Source organism: Manacus vitellinus, unplaced genomic scaffold, assembly GCF_001715985.3.
Source record: "Manacus vitellinus isolate BGI_N305 unplaced genomic scaffold, ASM171598v3 scaffold_5_pilon, whole genome shotgun sequence".
NCBI lineage: Eukaryota > Metazoa > Chordata > Aves > Passeriformes > Pipridae > Manacus > Manacus vitellinus.
The window spans coordinates 16,539,878-16,564,599 of NW_021940682.1; the positions used below are offsets into that span (position 1 = coordinate 16,539,878).

General features: G+C 49.8%; 1 protein-coding gene across 1 annotated transcript; it reads left to right on the forward strand.

The window, feature by feature from the left end:
* Positions 1 to 303: 303 nt before the first annotated feature.
* On the forward strand, positions 304 to 9,207 carry TAB1 (TGF-beta activated kinase 1 (MAP3K7) binding protein 1). The gene is made up of 11 exons (XM_029963651.1): positions 304 to 391; positions 1,193 to 1,329; positions 1,519 to 1,672; positions 2,294 to 2,380; positions 2,943 to 3,081; positions 3,546 to 3,659; positions 6,096 to 6,207; positions 6,322 to 6,466; positions 6,843 to 7,065; positions 7,367 to 7,523; positions 8,512 to 9,207. Exons 1-11 carry the CDS (start codon positions 359 to 361, stop codon positions 8,717 to 8,719), a joined length of 1,509 nt encoding a protein of 502 aa, XP_029819511.1. The 5' UTR covers positions 304 to 358; the 3' UTR covers positions 8,720 to 9,207.
* Positions 9,208 to 24,722: the final 15,515 nt, after the last annotated feature.

The following is a 24,722-nucleotide window of genomic DNA, read 5'->3' on the forward strand; positions in this document are numbered from 1 at the left end:
GCAGTGCTGGGTTGATGGTTGGACTGAATGATCTTAAAGGTCTCTTCCAACCTCGATATTCCATGATCCTCACAACCCCGCCCCTCTCCCTCCGCACACGCGCGCGCGCGCTGGCAGTGGCGGGCAACAGGTGCTTCTTTCTCACACAACCGAAGGCCATGGGTAAGAAACGGAGATGTCTTCATTCCCCCTCGACAAGAAGGAAGGTGTAACGACAGAGAAACTTCGAACTACTCCAGCTCCGTGGGACTTCCCTCCGGCTCTGCCCAGCGCCGCCTCAGCGCGGGAGGCGGAGCCCGAGCGGACCCGGCGCTGGGGCGGCGCGGGGCGGGCGGGAGGCGGCCGCTCCTGCTGCAAGATGGCGGCGCAGAGGAGGAGTCTGCTGCAGAGTGTGAGTGGCACCTTCCCCCCCTCCGCGCACACGCACCCCCCAGGTGGGTGCGAGGGTGTCTCTGGGCCTCCTCCTCACCCGCCCCCCGCGCTGCCGTGTGGGAAGGGGGAGGTCCGCCCTGAGCGGGGCGGTGGGTTGCTGCCCTGCCGCCCCCTGTGCCGTCTGAGGGCAGGGGGTTCCAGCTGGCGAGCGTCTCTGCGGGGTCAGCGATCCGCACCCTGGGCTGACCTGCTGCTCTGCAGCCCTGGGGGGGCCACAGGTCGCTGAGGGGGGGGTGGGCCGTGCCAGTGCTGCGGGCTTCGGGGTGCCCCGCTGTGTGAGGGGGCAGCTGGCGACTGCAGGCCGTGAGGGAGATGGCGGCCCCAGGGGTGTCTCCCTAAGAGCTGGCTGCAGCACCGGGCCCCTGTCCCTTTGTCCTGGGTAAGTACTCCAGCGGGGATCCAGAGCCTTCCCTGCACTCCCGTGCCAGGGATGCGTGAGGGTCTGATTCGCCATAGGAATAGCTAAGCTAGAGCAGTGCTGTATCAAGCGTAATCCCATGCAAATTTAACTTCAGGTTTCTTGTTAGCAAGAGACAAAGTGCAGCCAGAGCTCAGCTTCAGAGGGAAGGGAGGTGATAAGTGGTCCTGTTCTGCAGCACGGGGATGTGAAGTTATTAGCTGGTGTGGTGTGCTGCCTTGTTTGCAAAGGGAGAAGGGTTGAGAAGAGAGTGGGGATGGACTTGTAACCTGTACTGGACCAGGATCCTCGCTTCAAGCTGCTTGGGTTTTACATGGTCTCTTTCCTCTTCCTGTCTCCCAGGAACAGCAGCCCAGTTGGACAGATGACTTGCCATCCTGCCATCTCTCTGGGGTGGGCTCTGCTCCGAACCGTTCATACAGTGCAGATGGCAAGGGCACAGAGGGTCACCCCTTGGAGGATAACTGGCTAAAATTCAGGTAAGTGGGCTGCACTTGGGACAGATTCCTGCATGCACAAGGGCAGGTAAAAGTGATATGTAGTTTGTCACACAGGGCTCAGAAGAAGAGGGTGGAACCTGAGCATGCAGGAGGTGCCCGGAGGAACTTGTTACTTGTGTCTGTGTCTTACAGACATCTGTGACCTCTTTGCTTCTGCCCTCTTGGCAGGAGTGAGAACAACTGCTACCTCTATGGTGTCTTCAATGGCTATGATGGCAACCGAGTCACCAACTTTGTGGGTCAGAGGCTCTCTGCAGAACTGCTGCTGGGCCAGCTACATGCAGATCACAGCGATGCTGACGTGCGTCGAGTTCTGCTGCAGGTAAAGAAGCTTTGAGTGGGAACGGCTGCTGCTTTTCACACTACCCGCCTCCTCTTTTTGCCATCTGGGGAGCAGCATCTGGTTTCTGTGTGGGTTGGAAACATCTGCCGCTGGTTGCAATTGCACTCATGGCGAGCATCTGTAGTGCTTTGTTTCACTCCCACCTCAAACCCATCTGTCCCTCTGGCTCCGTCAGCATGGTGCTGAGAGCTCTCCAAGAAGCTGCAGCTACTCTTCCTTGGACATGTAGGAACAAGTCAGCCTGTGAGGGAGATGACAGTGAGTGAAAGGGAGAAGTTAATGTGTAGGGAGATGGATTTGTGAGTGCTTTTTTGAGTGAAAGGCAAGTTCTTAAAATCAACACACAAGATCAGATAGGTCTCTGACATTCCTGTGAATGTAATTTCTATGGTTTTGAGTTGTTGCAGGCTGTTTTTACAAGCTGTTAACTAGTCACACTGAAACAATTGTGTTTCAATGTGATGTAGTGATCCCTGAATATCTGTACGTACAGTGATCATCCACTCTTACGAGCCAGTCTTAGATAGGTGGGGATGGGTAGCTTCAAAGGTCTGTAGGCATTGGATAAGAGCTTAGTTTTTCTTTATGGCCTTTTTTTAGGCTTTTGATGTGGTGGAAAGAAGTTTCCTGGAGTCCATTGACGATGCCTTGGCAGAGAAGGCCAGCCTGCAGTCCCAGCTACCAGAGGTAATGTAACCTTAAGAGCAGAGATTGATAGAGAGGTCCCATGCTCCAGATTGCTGGATAAGGTTTGGGCATATTAGTCAGTTTGGTCAAGGGAGGCTGTAAGTGAAAATTACTTCTCTGTGGTTCTCTTCTGCGAGCTTGCATGAAGTGAAGCAAGCCCTTTGGTCCATTTCCCAGAGTTCCCACTGTTCATACTGGCACTACTTAGACCCATCATTGGTTATCTGAGTAAGGAACTGAGTGTATCATGGAGAGGAGTTCAGGCTGTACATGTGGCTCTTCCAGAACAAAGCCATACGATGCAGAGGAGAGGCAAGGCCTCGAATTTGCATGGCGTCTGGGCAACTGTGTGTTCTGTTCTTCAGGTGTACTGGACTGTCTGCTCCAGAACATTATTGAAGCCGTGTCATTTGCTAGGATTGAACAAAAAATACTGTGTCTTGCACAAGCTTGACACAAAGCTAAGACATGTCAAGTCCCTTCCCTACTGAATTTTTATTTCAGCTGTGATTTCTGTGTTGTGGACTGTGTGTTCAAGCTTCTCCCTCATTTTGGGTTCCAGGGTGTCCCTCACCACCAGCTCCCTTCCCAGTACCAGAAGATTGTGGAGAGATTGAAGGTTGTAGAGCAGGAGATCTCTGGAGGAGCCATGGCTATTGTGGCTGTCGTTCTCAACAACAAGCTCTACATTGCCAATGTGGGTGAGTTGGTTTTTGTCAGTGGCTCACTCGGCATTCCTGAGAATGGCAGCTGTTGTAGGAAGTAAAAGAAATTTGAATGTGGGGGACAGTTTCTTTGGTCTGTGACCAAGCAGTGATATGCTTGTTACTACAGGAGCACTTGAAATCAGCCTGGCTCTTTATCCCTACAGAGGTTGGCTGTATGACCAAAGAACAGAGGGAAAGGGGGTTGAGAAAAGTGGTGCAGGTTCACTGAGAAATAGGGAACTTTCTTGTGAGATACTGGCTCAGGTCTGGATGAAGAGCTGCCTAGCAGGCCTACTCTGCTGCTAGCAAGTCTACTTTTTGAAGATGATGATGAGACAGTACATGAGCCTTTCTCTTCTTTTCTGTCTTTATTCCTGTCTGTTCCTTTTCCACTGGGATATGTTCTCCCTCTTAACGGCAGAGCTATCTGGTGCCTCATCTTGCTGCTCCCACTGCAGGTACCAATCGGGCACTGCTGTGCAAGTCCACGGTGGATGGGCTGCAAGTGACTCAGCTCAACGTGGACCATACGACAGAGAATGAGGATGAACTTTTTCGCTTCTCTCAACTGGGTGAGTTTGAGTTTCATGTTCTTAGCACAGAACATCGCATGACTCTGTTTATCTGGGGCACCAAGAATGACTCAAGCCACTGGAAACAATAAATGGCCACAAAAGGAAGCTTACTGTGTTTTCAGATAACAAGTTCAGTGCCTTCTTTTTGTGCCTTTCTGAGGCTATAGAGTGAGTAAGCTCAGCTCACCGACCTAGTAGAAAACTATCCTTTTGATTCAAGTTTTGAGTGGTAGTTTAGTGTCCTGCTGCCAAACTGGCATTGATTTGCCCTCCAGCTGTGTGATTGCTGGAGTCAATAGGAAGGCAGGAGTGGAAGCACACAGCCAGAGGGTAGAAGTGAGGTGGACAATATATGAGTGCTCCTGTGGAGGCAAACCACAGTTGAGCTGGGTTAAGTTCTGTGTGATGCTGCACCCTCAGGATGGTACGTTTCAATATGCCTTTGTACAAGCTGCTGCTGCAAAAAAGCAGCTTCACTTCAGAGAGAGGCAGGCCAAGCACTGGCATTTACTGCTCTCACATCAGTAACTATTGAGCTGACATTTTGCTTTAGGCAATTTCCCTTTCCCTTTACAGTGTTTGACATGTTTTCTTTCTTGGTGTAGAGCTAACCCAGACCACTTGTGTGATAGCTAGTACCAAATTCTTCTTATTGAGATACTTAGGTTCTGTACTTTTATTTAGGTAGATCTAAGGTGGCATTCTTCATTAGGTTCACCTGGCAGATATATTCTTATCTGGTGAGGCTGTTGATGTGGTGATTTCTGCTGCTGGGTCTTGTTTTATTCTATTTCTCTGTAATTTCCTCTTTTACTCCTGTTCCTGCACTAGGGATATGTGCTGTGAAACAGAAGACCGAATGAAGGAATCCTGGGAAGGAGACCTTTTGATTGCCTTTCTACTGCCAAAAATGCAGAATTTAGATGCAGTCCATAGGAAGACAGGGATCTGTTAGATATACTGACCTTAACTTGGCACAGCAGTGGTGCTCCTGCCTGCAGTCCCAGAAGGAAGAGCCTGTGGAACAGGACAGTGTGCACAGACTGTTTTGGGGGCCCAGAGGAGGTGGTTGTAGGGCTAGGTTGAAGCACAGCATTCAGAGATAGTGGGGATAGCATTTGTCATGATGGTCCCTGTGTCACCGCTCTGGGGAAGGGAGGGAGAGGTCTTGTGCCTTTGTGGCTCTTCACCCAGCACATCACAACTTGTTTGGTGCTCTGGGAGAGTGATTTAGACACAACCTCTCCAGTGTGCTCTGGGCCTCCCTGTGTTTGTGTCTGTCAGTGGCACGTACCCCCCTGCCCAGAGCTGGCAAATGAGCCAGGCCGTGTTGATGAGTCAGCTGTGGTCTGCAGCAGATGGAGGAGTTGTGTCTTACTGCTGGGGTAGGTGTGGAGCCATCTGTGCAGCGAGGCTTGGTTTGACTCAAAGGGAGCGTTTCAGTTGGACCCCTGCCTTCACCTTGTACTGAGGACAGTCATCCCTAGATAAAATCTCAGTGTTTTCTGGCTGTTAGCTCTAGGTATAACCAGGAAAGGGGGGTTGCCAGGTAAGTGGCTCATCTGGTCTGAGTCCTGCCTCAAATAGTAGCTGCACCCAGATGGTCTCTGTTAGAACCTTCTTCAAGCTGGGATTACTTCCTAGCCCCTGCCAGGGGTATATCCCCTTAAATTTATAAATATTTGTTTGGTTAGTGTTCTTAGCTTAGGAGCAGCCCACATCAATTTGAGCACTTGAGCAAATTCAGTGTCTCTTCTAGATAGTTATCCTTTTCTCAGAATCTCAGAATCACAACCTGAGTAAGGTTGGAAGGGACCACAGTGGGTCATCTGGTCCAACCTCCCTGCTCAAGCAGGGCAATCCTAGAGCACATTGCACAGGTTTGCATCCAGATGGTTCTTGAATATCTCCAATGAGGGAGACTCCACAACCTCTCTCTGCAGTCTAGTGTACTAGGGAAATTGTCATATGGAGCTTAGGGATAGGGATCAGTAATAGACGGAAGAAGAAGCAGAATCCTTCACATATGTTTTCCTCCTTCCTGCCTTCTCCTCCCATCACACAGTCCAGAGCTGACAGGCACAGATGTTCTCCTGGCTTTTCGGCAAATGCCTGTGTGCCCAGGCCAGCTGCTGCTGGTGGCTTTGGACCAGGATGTGGGCTTTGTCTCAGGGCCAACTGTTGCATTCAGTGTGCCTTTTGGGCTGCACATGTCTCCCTCCTTTTCTCTCCTTCCCGGATCACAACTAATGAAAAGGTGTCCCTTGGAACACAGCAAACTGCTATTCCTTTTCTCCCTGTATGGCTCCTGATGAATCTTCAGCATCTTCTTTTGTATTACAGTTCTATTTAGCTGCAGATATTTCTTTTCTCAGAGGAAGTTCTCCAAGTTTCACAAAGTTAATTAAACATTTTTGGTTTTCAATCTGGCAGGCTTGGATGCAGGGAAAATAAAACAAGTGGGAACTATTCGTGGGCAGGAAAGCACTCGACGCATTGGAGATTACAAAGTCAAATACGGCTATACTGACATTGAACTGCTCAGGTCAGAAAAACTCAGCTTTGGAGTTTCAAGCCCTCCTTTTCTTCATGATCACTCCATTCACACCATCACTCCATATGTCACCATTAAATGCTAAATAACACCGTCTCTTTCCAGTGCTGCTAAATCTAAGCCCATCATAGCAGAGCCTGAAATCCACGGAGGGCACTCGCTCGATGGGGTGACTGGCTTCTTGGTGCTCATGTCTGAAGGGCTCTACAAAGCGCTGGAGGCAGCTCATGGGCCTGGGCAGGCCAACCAGGTGAGCTGGCTCACACAGGAAACGTTCCCTGGGCTATTGACTCACTTCAGCTGCTCCCTTATGGACTGTCCTCCTCCTATGTCCTGTCAGTGCTGGCCAGGTTGAATGCCTGTGCCACCACATTCCAGTCTATAATAGTATGGGAGCTGCTTTGCCAAGCCAGCTCTTCTAGGCAGCTGCCCGTCCCTTAAGAGTAGCCCATCAAAAGGGAGTGGGATGATTCAAGGCACAAGGGCACATATCAGCAGGTGAGATGGGCAAGCTTCACAGTCAGATGAGTTACCATAAAAACTCTTAGATCAGATGGCAGGAAAAGGTTTCCTTCAAAATCTCCTAAACATCCTTCCTCTGATGTTTTTTTTCCTTCTCTGCTCAGGAAATTGCAGCCATGATAGCCACAGAGTTTGCCAAGCAGACGTCTCTGGATGCTGTGGCACAAGCAGTAGTGGACCGGGTTAAGCGGATCCACTGTGACACTTTTGCCAGTGGTGGGGAGCGGTCCAAGTTCTGTCCCCGTCATGAAGACATGACGCTGCTTGTGAGGAATTTTGGGTACCCCCTGGGTGAGATGAGCCAGCCCACGCTGACACCAACGCAAGGTGTGTTGGGGGGAGAATGAGACAAAATGGAGGGGGGGAAGATAAGATCTCTTGATTGATCCAGAACTGACCTCATATCAGGAGAGGAGGTACTTGGGGTAGAAGGAATTTTCTTATTAAACAGATTATTGGCTTTTGACATGTGGAGTCTGTGACAATTTTATAGAATACAGTACAGCATCTAATAAAGGCACTTTCTAATAAATTCTTGGGTTCTTTGGGCCCTCTTTGCTGCTGTGCTGCACCCTCAGTTGCTCATGTCTCAACTGCATTTTATAACTTCTGTTTTCTCCCTTCTCAGGAGGCCGTGTCTACCCAGTCTCTGTGCCATATTCCAGCTCCCAAAGCACAAGCAAGACAAGTGTCACGCTGTCTCTTGTAATGCCTTCCCAAGGCCAGATGGTCAATGGTGCCCACAGCAGCTCAACTCTGGATGAAGCCACCCCTACCCTCACTAAGTAAAGTCCTGCTCTCTTGCTACTCACAGTTTTTCCTGCACCTCACACGGTGTAAAGTGGTTGCAAAGCAGAGACACCTGTCAGTTACCCATCAGTCATTCCCTTATCTGAGCATGGCCCCCCCGACTGCAGTATTGACAGCCAGCAAATTGTGTTAGCTGGAAAGTGATTGTGTGAGGAGTGGGAAAGAGTGAAGTGAACAGCTCTGAAGCCAGCTCTGGCAACATGCCTTGGGAGCAGCATCTGCTGCTGTTCATGGAGGGCACTGGCAACGAGCAGCCCTTCTCTTTGGATCTTGTGTGCCAAGTGTGTTGGGTACTGTGCACAGAGGGAGTGTGGGTGCCCTTCATTTTAGTGAGGAAGAGAGACTATGCAGGCCACCTGTAAGGCTGCTGGAGAGGCTGCACTGCCTCAGAGGCCAGGAAAAAAGTGTATAAAGCTTAGAATTGGGTCCTATTTGGATCCACTTTGCGGGATCATACTACTTAGTGGCTGTGGTTTAGGTTGAGCCTTTGTCACAGGATGGTGCGTGTACACACTGCAAAGTGAAGCAGTGCTGTGGGTATTGTGTTCTGTAGCTCCAGAAACAATGAAGCTGACACCAGAGCTGCTTTGGCTGCAGCACAGGCCACACAAAAATAGCTTTCCTTGCTGCCTGACTCTTCCCATAAAGCTTGCACTGTTATAGGTATGGGGAGGCCAGCAGAGTGCATGCCTTTTTTTTTTGGACTTTTTTTTAATTTTTTTTTCTGCTGCCTCTCCTCTGTTCAGATGCCTGGTTGTATTTAAGACCTTCAAGTTAATGTGAATCAGATATCTTTGATGTTTGTCAATTCCAATCAGCTCTCAAGTCTACTAGTGTTCTCATAGAGCAAGTGACTGCAACTGTTTGCTAGGATAGCTTGATCTGTGAAGAAACTGGTGCTTGTTCTGGTGCTTTTCTTGTCTAACATAAAGGTGGTTGTGTTCTCTCTTTTTCTCTCCATAGCCAAAGCCCAACTGTGACGCTCCAGTCGACTAATACTCACACACAGAGCAGCAGCTCAAGTTCAGATGGAGGTCTGTTCCGCTCCCGGCCTGCCCACTCACTCCAGCCAGATGAGGATGGGCGTGTGGAGCCCTACGTGGATTTTGCAGAGTTTTACCGGCTTTGGAACATGGACCATGGCGAGCAGGGAGCACTGACTGTGTCCTAACACGGTGATCTGCCTCCTGCAGACACCTGAAGCTCGGCTGCGAGAGCAAAGACTGAGGCAAAGAGTGAGTGCTCCACTGAGGGCTGTGTTCTGCCCAGAGCTAACTCCTACACAGGATGTGCTGGACACTGGGCCGGGGAGCTTGTGCACTACACACGTGTTGCCTGTGCCATGCTCCCAATCCTGACCAGCCTCACTCCCTTGGAAGCCCTGTGAACAGGGGAAGGGGTCTTGAATGCAACCCTCGCTGCAGGTTTTTGCAAATAAAGATGCAGAGAGGGCTCCTTCTGGATAGTGCAAGAGGCAAGGCCTGTACAAAGGCTGCGTGTGTGTGTGTGTGTGTGTGTGTAGGTGTACACGTGTGCCTGCGTGTGTGTTGTCATAAAGTTTCCACAACTCAATTCATAATGCTGTGATTCCAGTGTTCAACTCCATAGAAGATACCTCTATTTTGCAGAATAAATAACTTATAGCTACAGTCATTGGCACCCATGTGGCTTGCTCTCTTCCTTATAATGTCATGTGTGGGTGTGACAGCTCCTGGTGAAACCCTCTATTCCAGAACAGAGGGTTGCACCCTGCAGCAGGCAAACTTCTGCTGTAAAGTGGCCTGAGCCCTTGCTGATGACTTTAAAGCATAAGCTCTTTGCTTACTTATTTGCTGAGCTTTGGCACTGAATTATGGCTTGGAGTTAAATTATAAATTCAGGTTATTGTTTTTTGTAGGTAAAATGCACATTATTTCCCCTTAATGCAGGCCATCTGGAAAATTGTATAGGGCAGGTGGAGTTTGTAATGCAGTTTTCCTGTACAGGCACCTGGTAGTGCACAGCTGGAATGCACAACCATATCGCGATGCCTTGAAGATGCAGATGCGCATCCTCGTGTCAGAGCGAGGAGGTGTGCAGGGAGGAGAGGAGGGTTCCTGCTGGTCTGCTGGCTGCACGTCGGGTGAGCCGGGGCCTGGACTAGCTGGTGGAGGCTTCGGGGTCACAGCGATCTTCAGTTCAGCTTTCTGACGGCAGGCGGCAAGCGAGGCTCTTCCCTCTCCTCCAGCCGTCCCCTTCAGCCCGCCTCCCTCTCTGCCTTTCCCCAGCAAACACGGGAGGCCTTGGGGGGGTCTGACCGCTGTGCCGCAGCGCCTGGTACCTCAGCGGGGAGTTGTGATGAGGCACCAAGCAAAGACACGAGAAGGCTAGAGGGAATAGAGGAGAAGGGGCAAGTGAAAGAACTGACCTTCCTGGGATGTATTTTTGTTTTCAGACTTGTCACCTTAGGAAGAAGGGGAGTGGGAGAGGAAAAGGATGATGTAGCAGGGGATGGATGCTACAGTTAAGGCCAGTGTGTTGCCAAACCCTGATGTGTGCAGGTTCAAGGCACCTGTGGCATGCCAGCTTGGAAAGGAGAAGAAGGGGATTCATCCCTTTGGATAAATGAAATAGTACTGAGTGCCCCGAGGCAAGACCTGAGTTCACTGAGAAATACGTGGGCAGGATCAGAGCTGTGAGAAATGCCTGTTTCCTTGGAAGGCACAACAGGAATCCCTTGCATGTAGGTGGGTGGCTCTCTGCCACTGCCCCTTCCAGGTACCACTGGCACGGCTTTGCCCTGCGGGGTTTCGGGTGCTGCTGGGCTGCCTGCAGAAGCTTGTGCTTCCCTGCCCCCCTGTAGTTCCCAGGAAGTCGGGGTGTGCTGAATGTGCCAGCACAGACACCTCCAGTCAAGACTGTTCCAGCCCCGCCAGGGAGGTGGCGTTCAGTGATGTGGAGGCAAAGGCGGCAGAGTTGTGTGAGGTTTGGTGCCTTGTCCCTGAGGCTGAACAAGGCAGGGGCTGGCTGTCCCTCAGCCCTGTCCTCTGCCCTTGCCTCTGCCCTGCGAGGAGCAGGGAGTTCAGGTATCTGAGCCCAGCCTGGCCTTGCTGTGCGGAGCTGCTCTGAAATGTCATTTGACCTGGGGACCGTATCCTCCAGGTTGTTGTGTGGTTATTTAATAGGACAGTGTGATCCTGGTATGGACTAAAATGGAGTTGAAAAGGTTTTATCCTATTCTGTGTTCCCTAACCTGGCACAAATTTCAATAGCTGTATAAACAAGTTTTTCTTGCTTATTCCCCCATCACATTTATCTATGGTATTTGCGAATTTATACCGAGAACAGTTCCAATGGGAAACATTCCAGCAAGTGGATGCTCCAGATAAAAGTTTAAGAATTGCCAAACACACTTATATAAAGCAGATCATGCAAAACAAACTGATCCTTTGGCATCATTGCCAATTTAGGAAGTACAAAAAAATAAAGTGGGTAGGAGCGGGTGGATCACACTAAGCTATGTCTGTACAGCCACTGGGAAAAAGTTGAGGAAAATGGTTTTTCTGTACATGCTACATAAGCCATGGCTTAGGATTCTGGGTCAAAGAAACAAACTGAACATTGTGTACAGGGGAAGGAGGCTCATGAGCGAATATTGGTATTTAATATCGTTCTCAGGGAGCGATAAGAAGATGCAGGCAGTAAAATCAGTGGAAAAACCTTCTCTCCTCTGCCCCTCTAAAATGAAGGAGTGGATGGAATAGGACAGAGTGATCTGGAGAAACAAGAGCAGGGGCCTTTTTGCAGTGTAGTGAAATTCAAAACCACTAGAAATTTAAAGTCCTAGACAGAGAGAAAAACAGTGCAGCTACGCTCCACAGGACTGCTGGAGAGGAGCTGGCAAATTAAAATCTGACTATGCACGATAAGTCTGCCATAAAGGCAGCTAATCTGCTTTTTCAAGAGCTATCCCCCTGCGAGACAGGGGTAGAAATGAGAAGCCCTATCCCTGGAACGTGAGCAGCAGGAATGCTCTGCATGTCCGCATGTCCCTGAGCTGTGGGCATTGGCTGAGGGTCATTAAAGGTGCTCAGGCCAGTGAGACAGGCTAGGAGAAGGTCCTGGTCCCAGTTCTTGTGGGCAGGCAGTGAGGTAAGCAGGCAGCCAGGCTGAAGCGGCGTGTGGAGGATTCAGCAGGGCTGAAGATGATCCAAAGCCTTTAGATGCTCTTGGGGAGGACTGAAGCTATGTGTGCCTCGCTGCACACCAGGAGTGTGAAGAAAACCCAGCAAAGACTGGAAAGGGCTTTGTAAGCCCCCCACTGCCTGTAAGGACCTTCAGAAAGAGCTGTCTGAAAGAGAAGGCCATGTCAGTGCCATCAGTGCTCCCTGCACCATGCAAGGGTAATGTAGTGTCCTCAACCAGAGTCTCTGCTCCCTCAGCTGCCATGCTCTGAAGAGGGAGGAATGTGTTCCCCTTGTTTTTTTCCACCACATTAAGGTTTTGACAGTGTTAGGAGATAGCGGAAGGGTTTGTGGCACCACTGAAAAAATGCCACAATTGGCATCCTGTTGTCGCAGAGTGGAGAAAGCCATAGCTGAAGGGTGAATCTGCCTAAAAGATGTATCCTTTAATTTGATAGCTAATAGATAGCTGTTTATACAAAATAGTCTGATTTTTCCTTCCTTAGAATTTGTAAGGAAGGGCTTTAGAGTAATCCTGTATAGTTTATTACTCAAGTGACACCTTTCTCGGGTGAAGAGCATCGTTGGCATCCTAAAACATCCATGCCATTAACATGAATTGTAAATAAACCACCAGGGATGGGTTAGGTATTTTAAATCCTATAGCTCTTTCTGCAAGCATAGGAATGCTATTCGGAGCATTTTGGCTAAAATTCAGCATGAGTACTTGTATTCTGCCAACTCCAATCCCCTCCTGGAGTTTCAAATGGATACGATATTTATCTTCACTTCCTGTCTTAACTATTGTGTGTTGTCACTGTGGGTTGCTAAACAACTGCTGTCTGATCAGTGGCTGCATTTTGCTGGCAAATAAAGTGAGCCCCATGTGCGTATGAACCATAAAGCTATTTGGAGCCCTTGCATAAGAACCCCAAGATACATGTAAGCTGTTAATATTTATTATGTGGAGCTGAGAACATCACTGAAGATGGAGGGATTAGAGTAACTGAGTTCAGGCTGTTGAACAGCCAGACAGAATGAAAGAGAATACAGATGCCCTGAAGGAATAAGAGCAAAACGCATGAGGAATTTTCTGTATGCAGGATTAGACTCCAGTGGAGCATGGAAAGAAAAAGCCTGGAAATGCTCAGGAGAGGCAGAGCAGATAGGATGGATTTAGTGGTATGGCTTCTTTCTTGGAGGTGAATCTTTCCTTCTATGCTTCCCCCAAACAAGCATCAGCTTACACATGGGCTCACTGGCTGCAAACAGCAAGAGCCCTGTGAGAAGGGATCTGCCACATCAGAATGCAGGTCGGATGAGGTGTTTCCAAGCCACAAGAAAGAGGATTCAGTTTTCTGGGATGTGCAATGCTTGGTATTGGCCCTCTCACTGCTAGATGTTTCAAGAGTCTTCTAACCTGTTATTGCTTTTTGCCTCATCTCTCAAGAACAGTGTGACCTGGAAACTCTGCATTTCTTCTACTGGTTTTGCCTGAGCTGGGCAAAGAGCTTTTCTCTGCCTTAAAAACATCAAGCGATGGCAGGGTGCAACAGCAGCCCCTTTCTGTGGAGCAAGGTCCTCAGCAAACCAGCTGCTTTAATGTCCAAAGGACTGGTAACAAGGAAAGGCAAGGCTCAGAAAGCTAGAGGCTCTGGAAGGGCAGCCAACACTACACCTCCCAGTGTGGAAGCTACAGAAATGCTTCTGCACAAAGCCCTTATGGCTACTGTGGACTAAGGTGGCCAGCAGCCACCAAAATATCTTGGGAAGCCATGGTGGTTTGTTTCCAAAAGCAGCCAAAAGCCCAGTCATCCAAAACTGAGGTTCCTACATTTAGTCGGGCTTTTCCAGATATATGGTGCAGAGCTCCCAACCAAAGTGAAAATAGGCAAAGGCAGCTGCCTCCAACCTCTGATGAGAGTTGGTTGCTTTGGAAAATTCAGGACTCCTTTCAAAGTAAGGGGATCAAAGCCGAGCTATTAGTGGTTTTATGCCTCAGCGGTTCGGAAAGTCCCTCGCTCCAGCCAGCGGCAACTGGCAGTTGAAGCAAAACAGGTAGCCCCTCTGGTTTGCCTGTGTGCTCTGGGCTCCTCCTGCCCTTGTCAGTGCCAGAGCCTCTCAAACTCTGCCTGGGCTGCAATCCTGCTCAGCAAAATGGCCAAAAACCTGGTGCATCCATCACCTCCAAGGAAGGTGGGCAGGGTCCTGCTCAGCCAGGCAGGCAGTTATCTCATGCAGACAGTACCGTGTGGGAGGAGGGGAGAGCTCCAGTGCCTTGTCTCAACCAGATCTCCACCACAGACCCACTGTGCAATCCCTGTGTGAGGGGCACCAGCCACCCACGTCAGGAAAGGGAGACTTCTGGGCCTAGTTTTAGGCAAAGCAGAGCAAACGGGCTGGATCACACAGTTTAGCCTTGGCTAAAGGTTTCCTGTGGGTGCCACTGCACGGTGGCTGTGATAGCAGAAACAGAAACTCATCTCTGAATGAGCTGGCCAGGCAGTGCTCTTTGGTTCAGCATGGAAACTGGCCCCAGTTAGCCCTTCTGTGACCCACAGCAATTTTTACCTGCAGCCACTTGCTGCATGAAGAGGGAAGAGGGTCATCCCTCTGTTTGGAGTAAGAAACATACAGAGGAGCAGCTTCAGAGCTCATCCCTAAAACATTCACAACTCTTAAATACAAATGAGTCAGGCACTGAATTAAAATGGGTTTTAATATGAATTCTTCATCCAGTTCAATAATTTACTGAACTCCCCACCCTCTAATCCAAATGTATTCTGGAGCCAACTGCTTTTTCCTTATTGTCATTAGCTCTTCCAGGAGTTCTCAGCTGCTGCAGTGAGAAATATCCAAAATAGCTCCACAAGGGACTTCTTGGTGATCTGAAGGCTTGAAACAACAACAGTAAAAGAAAAAAAAAAAAGGGTATACGGGAAACGGAAAAGGTGAGGAAACAAAACCGAGATGCAGTCAATAAAAGCTTTCAGAGAAGAGATAAGAGCAACAAAACACAGAATGGCTTGCTGCTCACTAAAGGTGTGATGGGAATGAAAAGAGCTTTTGCAAATGTCTGGAGGGGGAAAGAAATTAGAGGAGAAGTGTATCCATTAGTAAATGAGTGTGTGAGCGTATTATTCATGGCTGCAAATATCTGAGCTGCAAAAGCGCAACATTTTTATTTCTATCTGCCTTTAGTGGCAAATTTAAGAATTTTGGATAGCAAGGATGTAATTAAGACCTAATAAAGCAGCTTGTGCCTGCTGCTGCAAGCAAGGAACGTGGCAGCATCCCTCCCAAACTCCACACAGCTGTTCACCTGGATGAAGTTACTCTGTGTTTGCAGAACTGCAGCTTAAATCAGCATGAAAAAACCCAAACAGATGCAGCACTTTGACAGAAATAAGGTACAATGTCCAACGATTTAGCTGAGGTGCATATTAGCTGGTGCTCTTCACCATTGGACTTCACTCTCGCTAAGTCATCGAGGTCCTGCAGCTGTTGGGCACCAAGGGACCCTCGCTGTGATCTCCTTGAACCCCAGCGTTGCCTCTTGGAGGGGTGCAGGAGGACTGTGCTGTGCCTGGCAGCAAGGTGGGCAGCCGAACGTGCCTGCAATTTGCAGCTGCCATTGCCGATCCCACCACAAAGCCGCTGTTAATTGTTATGCTTGGCACCTTCAGACAGCCTGGCTACATCTGGTCGGCCGCCTGCCAAGCGTGTGAGCAAATGTGTAGTTCTGGGGAGACACATCGTGCTAATGGTCTTATGTGGAGCTTTGAGTAGGCTGGGGACCTGAGGCTCTCCAAGCAGGAGAAGCATTTCACTCTTCTCTAATTAGACCAATTTCTTGAACCCGGGCATTGGAGCAGGGCTGTGATTCCTAGAGAAATGGATGGCTCCACAGGCTGTTTGCCAAACCCTCCATGGACTTAGCAGGACCCCACATGCAGGGAAGCTGGGAAGCACGCTGCTGCACTGAACCTTTTGCCACAGCCTCTCCCACACCTCACAACTAGATGGGTGCATGCCGGTTTTGGTGTCCTCAGGGCAGCCAAACCCCATGACACAAACCAAAATGTGGTGTATGTGGCAGTGCTGGGTTAACGGTTGGACTTGATGATCTTAGAGATATTTTCCAACCTAAACAATTCTACTACTCTATGACAGGGGAGAGATGGGAGGTCCAAGTGTTGGCAAGGTACTGCATTCACTGGGAAAGCCAACTTCATGCCCAGCAGCAGAGAAATGAGGGCAGTTTCCAGAAGAAGAGCAGCCATGCCTGGGGTTTGAGGGATGAGAGAAGATTGTGTTGTCACAACCAACTCCAGGTGGCTGGAGTTTATTGAACCACAGGTGGGTGGCAGCTTCGACAGGAAATTTCAGCAGATAATATAAGCATTTTTGTGTCTCTGAAAAAGAGAATGAAAATTGACAAGGCTATAAATACAGCTATGCGAAAGTGCACTGCCTGAAGAACCTGGACTGCGATGACAAATGACTGCTGAGTGCTATTTAGGGCACAGAGGCCTAAGAAAGTGCCAGCGAGCTAAATATCTAGTCAAGCCTTGGCACCTTCACTAATGGGTTCAAAGGAGGATGGCAAAGGGAGCTGCTACAGCCTCTCAGCTTATCCAGGGCTGATGAAGTCCCTATGCTGGAAAATGGCTCTGAGAAATGTGAGCTGCAGCAGTGTCACTGCAGAAACTCTCCCAGGCATCAACGCTGGGGTCATGATGGCCTCATTATAAGGTACGTTCACTAAACCTCATTAAGCAGGCCATCTAGGGTAGGCACATGGCCAAGAGGTAGCACAAAAGTGGGCTAGGGCATGTAGATTTGGTGGGCACAAACCACTGAGACATTAGGAAAATATAATGGGCATCAAAAGCAAAACGGTTTGGTGTGATGCCCCACATTGGACAACCTCCAGTGAGAAAGCCCTATGGAGCTGGGATGTCCAAGCATCCTGATCTGCTGATTTCTCCATGCCTGTTTCGGTGCCTTCATTTATTTTTGCTAGCACAATCAAAAAATCCAAGTGACACAAGTGTTTTCAAATAGGAATGATTCCCTGGCCAAACACCAGTGATATTCTGACTTTTTATTCCCGCCTGGTATGTAAACACATTTCAAAGGGCTTCAGCAGCAGAGGAGAAGGAATTTCTGTTCCGAGCCAGCTCCTGCTAACTGAGAGCAGTGGCCATGCTCTCTGGGCACTGGATAGGTGTCACTCCTGATCTATGGGGAAGAGGAGAAGGAAGCAGCTCCAGAGTTTAGTGTTTGAACTCATCTTGGACTGCTGACATTGCAGCTCTATTGCTGGTGGGCTGAACTCTGCAGTGTCTCCATTCTCTTGCTTAATCCCAGGCTGCCCTTTGGCTCTTTTGGAGGAACCAGAGGAAACCAGGTAGAGGAACTGATTTGGATTAAAAAATAAGCCAGGAGAAAAAAAATTAAAAGAGGATTTTTTCAGACAGAGCAGTTCTCCAGCTGGGCTTGGCGAATGGACTCACGTGCAGCCAAGCTGCTTGCGGCGCTCGGTTTTGGAGTCATTCCCACTGTGGGGGTTTTAGTGTGGACAGCAGGCTGGAGAAGTGCACAGGAGCCTGGGAAGCATGAGCAAGATGCAAAAAACTCTGTTCAGCCTTGTTGAGCTGGTACCTCACAGGGACCACTGACAGGAAGGGGCAGAGCGAGATACACCTCTCTGAGGACTGGGGAAACTGGAGAGGAGCCAGTGCAGGTGGTAGCAGGGTGGTGATGTGGGCAAAACTGGATTTTGCTACCCCGAGGGTAGGAAAGGGCTGAAGAGAGGAGGGTCAAGGGGGACAGTGCAGCCACAGAAATTAGAGGAGGGACAGAGTGACTTCCTGTGCTTCTTATCCTGGTCCTGGCCACTTGTAGTGTTGGCCAAGGTGCCCTGAGCTTCCTGCCATCAAATGTCTCCGAGAGCTGGCTCATGCCCAGCAGCCAGGAAGGGCTGTAGTGTGCTAGCACAGGCTTGAGAGGTTGAGGACTATAAAATGGATTTAATCCCCTTCTAACAGCTGAGATCTGAGGAAAGATTTGCAAACCACCCCATCAGTGGCAGAACCCCCTGTTTCTGCGGAGCCAGGGACAGGGCTCCCCAGTCTCCTGAACTCAGCTCCATGCAGTGGTGGTGTCTTTTTCAAGAGATGTACAACAATGTCTTGCTCATCCCTGGCTCCCTTGCTCTCCTCTCAAATCCCCAAATACCTCTAGTTTATTACTCCAGCAGCAGTGGCGTTCCCACAAGGGAGCAAGCACCATCGTTGGCTAACCGAGGCATGTCAGAGAGACACTTTCACTCTCCCTTGTTCCAGCTACACTGAGCACACAGGCTGGTTGGAAATGAGAGAGACCAGTGGAGATTGGTCCCTAGGGAATGTATCCTCCTCACAGCTCCTAGGGAGGATCAGCAACAGGGATGAAGTCAATTCTCCATTACCCGCAGTACGGGGAAGGCAGCCGGGGCTTGCGGGGAGCTGGCAGGAAGATGGAGGAGTTGAAGAGATGCAGCAGAGTTTGCACTCCATTTACTAATCGTGCCTAAAACATGAGGCCAAGCCATTTGTTTATGGTCTGGCTGATGTGCAGCATTTTGATCACAGTGACTGCTGCTAGAGAGAGACCAGATGCCCTCAGAAAGGCCGTCAGCTTCTCACAATCCTCCTACGCCGGTGTAAAAGGCCACCACAGCCTTAGAAGAGCAGCACTGCTGCACACAACAGCATGGTGCAGCAGCACGAGGGTGCAAGCATCAGCAAAAGGAAACTGTGCTTGGAGAATTACTCTCAGCTATTTCACAGCAGCTTGAGCCTGTATGCGTGTCCTGCCCCAAAACATATTATTCCCAAATACCTGTGGAGCACCATGCCTGGCCACTGTACTGAGCAGCTCACTCGAAGACAGGAGAGGATGATCAGTGTAAGGGGGTATGTGGATAGAACGAAGTAGTCAAAAAACACCACCACCACCACCACCAGCAACATGAATCTTGCTAATTTTACTAAGTCCCTAAATTTATTCACTAATCCATAAGGCCTTGATTAGAGATTGGCTAGGGAGATGTTTGTTTTAGATTATACACAGGTAAATTCTCATGCTTCTGAGAAGGCTCTTCTGTGTATCACACCCAGGTGTTCAAACACTGTGAATCAGAACACTTAATATTCTTGTGTTTGGCTCAAAATAAGAAAAAATAATAGCAGCTCCTTTCCATTTATCTTCTGCTCTTTCAGCCTCTGAGGTGCCTCAGATAGCTTCTCCGGGTGGTTCTTTGCAACCTCCATGGCCCAGAGATCCCAGAAAAGCTAAAGGATCTCAGCAGGAGGGATGCAGCCAAGGGACATTACTTCCTCACCTTTCTCTCCAGCTCATCAATTTTCCCCATCCCACTGACACTAACTGCAACTTCACCAGGCCTGAGCTTGTTCTGTCCTTAAGGCATCTGTGGTATTTTGGACAGATGTATGTTCCTCCCACCTTCCAGTTCCTGTGACCCATCTAAGGCACTCAGGAGGGGGCTGGCAGTAGCTCCCACAGCTGCTACTTGGCCCTGGCAGGACAAGAGCTTCCCCGTGGCACCAGCACATCTGCTCAGCCTTTGCTGTGAGTAACAGGCTTCACATGAGTGATGTGGCAGCCGTGGGGAATTCCAACTAAAAGTGAACCATGGAACATCCCTCTGCATCCCCACCAGCTGCAGCCAGGGAAGCAGAGGCTGGGGAAGACCTTTTTAAATAGAGTCCAGTGATCCCCCTTCAGTTTGAAGGAAAGCTCCATCAACATCCAAAAGCTGTCTGCTTTCACGTGCAAGGATTGTTCACTACAGGAAAAACAGGTTTAAATAAGTAAAAAGAAAAATAAAAGAGCACTTGAAAGGGAAATAGTTCTGCAAATTGAGACCCAAAGAATCCCTGTGGTATTTGATGCTTGAAAGGCTGAATGAGATGCCATTCTGCAAGGCGAAGCATTCAGACTCATTTATTTATTTAAATTGGCATGGAGATGCTGCTCAAATTTGCTGCCTGCAGCTATCCATCAGCCAGGATCCAGTGGACTGACAAGGGAACCTCAGGCACAGGGGAGAGGGGAGGTGACTTGCAGCGGGGATGCAGAGCCCTCCTCACTCCCCACCTTCCTCGGGAAGGATTTCTTGTATGTGGTGGTCACAGCAGCAAGGGTAGATGGAGCAGGGTACAGTTTACTCTCCAGTACCCCAGAAATACACTGCCCCCTACTCCAGCCCTGATTTCCCGAGTCAGATGCCATTGCATGAGCTGTGCTTGGGACACCCGTGGGGATGGGGGATGGGGCCATCCTTCACTCCCCCAGGCTGTGACACTTCTGATACCAGGTCAGATGGTGTTAAAACAGCCCAGCGGTTTGGCCCTTGGCTGACAGTGTGTAAGCACACCAGGGAAACCCAGCTCTGGGGCACAGGCAAGATGGGGCAGCCCATGGCAAGTTGCCCAAAGTGGTTTGAGAGCAGGAATTAGCAAAAGGCAGGAGCAGCCTGTCAAACCAGTACCTCTTAAACACCTGTATGTGCCTGGACAAGTCATCAGCAGGCTCCAGGATGGGATGGAGACCCCATACAGCAATGCAAAGCTTAGGCTGATGGTCCAAACATGCTGCTGTCTCCTTAGAGGGAGCACACACAACTTGTATTACTGCCTTTTCCACTCTGTGGTAAGCAGGAACAGAGCAATTTTGGCCCTGGCATGGGACAACAGCTGAGGGAAGAAGTCAATGGCTCTTCTGAGCATCCTTGTCTCCCAGGTGCAAGACCCCTTGCAAAGTAGGAGGGCTTCCAACACCAACCCACAGATGGAAAAGGTGCTGGCTTTGAGGGACAGGTCCTCCAAATACAGGATCCCCTTTGGAGGTACCTTCCAGCCCCTCTCCTGCTCCACGACCCCAACAGAACTACTGCAACTGGTGGGAACAAATGGCTGTTGGCGCAGGAAGCAGCAGGAAATGGGAATTCATTGTATGAGGTTTGACAAAGTCCACATAGGATCAGACCATCTCATTTTTGTCCACCAGCCTCTTCCTGGCCCCTCATGGCTCAGGATGTATGAAACAGCCCATGGGTTAAGGCAGCAGGAGTGATTCAAAAAAAATGGGGCAGCTAGGAAAACAAGGGGAATTTTGTTTCCCATCATCAGCAGGACCTGAGCTCAGCTGCATTCAGAGGAGAGGTTTGTTGGTTGAAGACGGAAATAAAGGTGAGCTATACTCAATCCAGGCTTTGTTTAACCATGTTACAGTCCTCTCTCTAGGGCTCTGCTGACATTGTACGTTGTTTTCTGGACTAGTGCCAGACATTTTCTGTGGACACATTCCCAGTGGCTTTCCAGATGAAGAGCTGTGATAAAAACCTAACCTATTATGTTGTAGGGCACTTCCTCTTCACCCTCACATAATCCAGGAATGGGATTTATTTGGGATATTTACAGCTGTAAAGGACGGCACCTGGATCGAACATCTCACCAAACAAAAAGGAAAACCCCACAATTAAAATGCAGCTAAAGAAAACATGTGAAACCCGAGATATGGAACAAATCCCAGCTTGAATCATCTGGTTCCAAGACCTGCGTGAAGCCCATTGAGCTTAAGCTAATATCTATTCACAACATGCAAGAAGCAAAGACAAATAGGAATGGTCTGGAGCTAAAGTTACATGACTCTGCATCCAGAGATGATACCAGCCCCCTTTTCTGCTCTGACACCCGGTCAGGGCACCCACCCCACTCCCCCTGTGTGTGCCTCTGTGGTGCTGTCACCACGCTCTCCTCAAGCCTTAAAGCCCTCCTAAGGGCGGGCAGGAACACCACAAACAGGAGCACACAGCCCTCTGCAAACTCACGAGCTTTTTGGTGACTAGACCTAAAGCCTGGATAGTGCCTCCATGTACTCGGAGCCCTATGGCAGCCTGGCAGTGCCAGTGCATGTTACACCTGGAGGGTAAGTTGGATGAACTGCCTGCTGTTGTCCTGATTCCCAGCTCAACCCCACCAGGGAGCTGGTTGGGGACCTGGCAGCTCCCAGCCAGATATTCCTCCCACAGGAACTAGTCTAAGGGATAACATGCAGCACCCTCTTTGGTGTCTTTCCATGGAGATGCTCCAAGCACAACATTTATTTCTGGGACTGCATCTAGAAGGTGAGATGGAGCGAGACGTGGACAGCACTTTGGAGCATGCAGACCTACTGAAGCCTTCTCTGCAACCCTAACTGACCCACAGGGATACATCTATTGGCAGCTGCACCCTGACATAAAGCCAGTGCTTCCTCCCTCTCCGCTGCTCCTGGCCAGCCACCCCATGTGAAGCCCTGCTTGCACTGGCACAGGCGACACGATCTGGGCGAGCGAAGGCTGGCCATGAAATGGCTGTGGTTAACCTGAGCCACTTGGGCAAAATGGGTTACAGAGACGCTCACCCAGTAATTTTGAGAGTGCCTGGGAGGAGGCCAAGCCTGCTAGTGAGGAGGCTTGTGGTGACAGCTTGTCAGGCTCAGTTACCTTTTAACCCTGCTCAGCTGCAGGCAGCTCAGATGCAATCAGACCTTTTGGCGTAATTTCCTTTCCAGGTCTCGTTTTGCTTTCAGTGTGTTTTCCTAATTTTGTATTTCTGGGCTATTGGGAATCTGTCCTGGCTTGGAAGATGAGTAAATCTCCATCGAGGGCTCTGGGGGGGCTGTGAGCCCCCCATGCAGGCACGGACTGTGGGTCTCCACAGGAGTGTGCCAGGCTGGGCAGAGCAAGCAGCTCGCTGCAGCATAACCACGTTAGCCCTACAATAAACCATCACCCCGAGCAGGGCTTAATAGTTTAGCTAGATTAATGAGCCTGGTTCATGCCTCAGACGCGGTTCACTCTCTGCAGTCCGGGTGAGCACCACGGTTAAGACAATGCAGCCAAATTTTGCCAAATAAAAGGCTGCAGGGTCAGGGCAGTCCTGCTGACGGTGACCCCGCTGGCTTTCCTGCCTGCACCCGTCACCGATCTCAAGGCAGTTTAAATGTTTCTCTCTGGGATGCTTTGATAAGCCTCTGTATCTCACAAGTACTTCAGAAAAGAGCAATAAAACAAGATGAGAGGTTGACAGGACAGGCACACGAGGAGAGCAAATGGCCCACGTGTTGTAGTTGCCAGTTTCCACATGTAGACAACAGCCCCCTCCCTGGGGTCCCCTTTGAAGGGACAGGCACCTATTGTACTTCCAGGATGTTGCTCTGCTCCAAGTCTCCATCTTCTCCAAAAGTGGAAGAGATGTGAGTGAGTTAATACGCCCAAGGAGCAAGCAGGGAGGAACAAGCAGCTTGCCAGCACAGTGTGAGACAGGCTGAGATCTCTCTCCTTGTCCTGATCATTGCCCCAGCCCAGCCATAGGGCATGGGGCTGCCCTGGCTGCTCACTACTTGCAAGGGATGTTTTTTGGGTGCTGTAAGCTCCCCTCTGCCAGCAGTGAAGGAGCTGTACCTTCCTGTCCAGCATCTATCCACAATGTTATCAAAGGCCTTATCAACACATGCTGGTTGCAATGAAATTGTTTTCAGACCTGTTTTCTTTACCATTCCCTGGCTGGATATGCTTGTATCAGTCACAGGGGCTGGGGAAATCGATCTGGCCCCAGTCAAAGCAGATTCACACAGCAGCATTTTAACTCGTTCGGCCGCAAATCCCAATTGTACCTTTGCCTGTGTCAGAAGCTGGATGAGGGAACAGCACCTGCTGTGCTCCCAGGGGAGGTCAGCCACAATGTGGAACAGCCTCACCTTGCATGGGGTTGTGTTTATAGGGGGCTGCAGGGCTTCTGACCCTACCCTCGTTCCCTCCCCAAATCCACTTGCCATGTCTCTCCATGGCAGGATGGGTTAAAGTCCAGCCTGTGGCTCTTTGATAGATGTATTCCCACCAAGACAAGAAAAGATGCTGAGAAAAATGCCAAATCAAAGAAGCCTCAGATCAGCATCAAGAGCTAAGAGGTGAGGGCAAGGGAAAGTCAAAGGGATAACTGGACTGGCGCCTCACCTGAGACCATCAAGGCAAGGACATGCTTTCAGGGAGGCTGCGGTGGAAACCACACCATGAGGAATGTTTCAAAGCAAACTCTGGAAAACACTGTCCCAGGAGCAATTCTGCAAGTGCACGAGGGTGGCTGTGGTTTAATGTGTCTGATGAACAGACACAGTTTAATGCTGCTGATGAACACTTTAGGCCCCCACAGCATGCACCAAGGAGTTAACTCCTGCTTCACCGCACCCACAGTGAGCTTCCTGTTTGCCATCCATCCCTTCACCACAAGCTGAGAGCACCAGGCTCTGGGTCAGAGGCACATGGCACTACAGTGCTGTGGCACCAGGGCTTTTCCTTCTCTGTGGATGGATGTGGGCAGCATCAGACACATCGGGGGGCACCACAGAAGCTTATGGAGGTTGAGATTCATCTGGAGTGAATGCAAACAACAAAGTAAAACACCTCCAGATTACGGCTACCAGACAAAACACACCAGCATGCCATTTTCCTTCCTTACTGTGCTGGTAAAGTGACTCTAGGATGCATCTCAGTATGCCCAAGCAAATGGCTGCTGCTGTGCTGGATGGGCCTTCGGAAGAAGAAGGTGTTTCTCAACATATCCTTGATTTGGATGCAATTATTGCCTGGGACAATGCTCGGAGGGAATGGTGTGCCTGGAGACACTGTGACTGGTGAGTAACTTGACATATAGATACTGGAATTCAGGTTTTGAAGGGTGGCAAGGCTGCAGAGAGACTGTGATGGTCTTGTCCTCTCCCTCAGCATCCCCATGGAACCAGCCCTTCCTTCTCTGATGGCACAGCTTCATTTTAGGGGATTTGGAAACTATACCCAAGTGGCAAATGTGAAAAACCCCTTTGCTGCACCGTGCTGCCCCTGCTTTCCCCATGGTGCTCCTCAGCTCTCCCTCAGATCTCCCAGCAGGTCAGAACTGT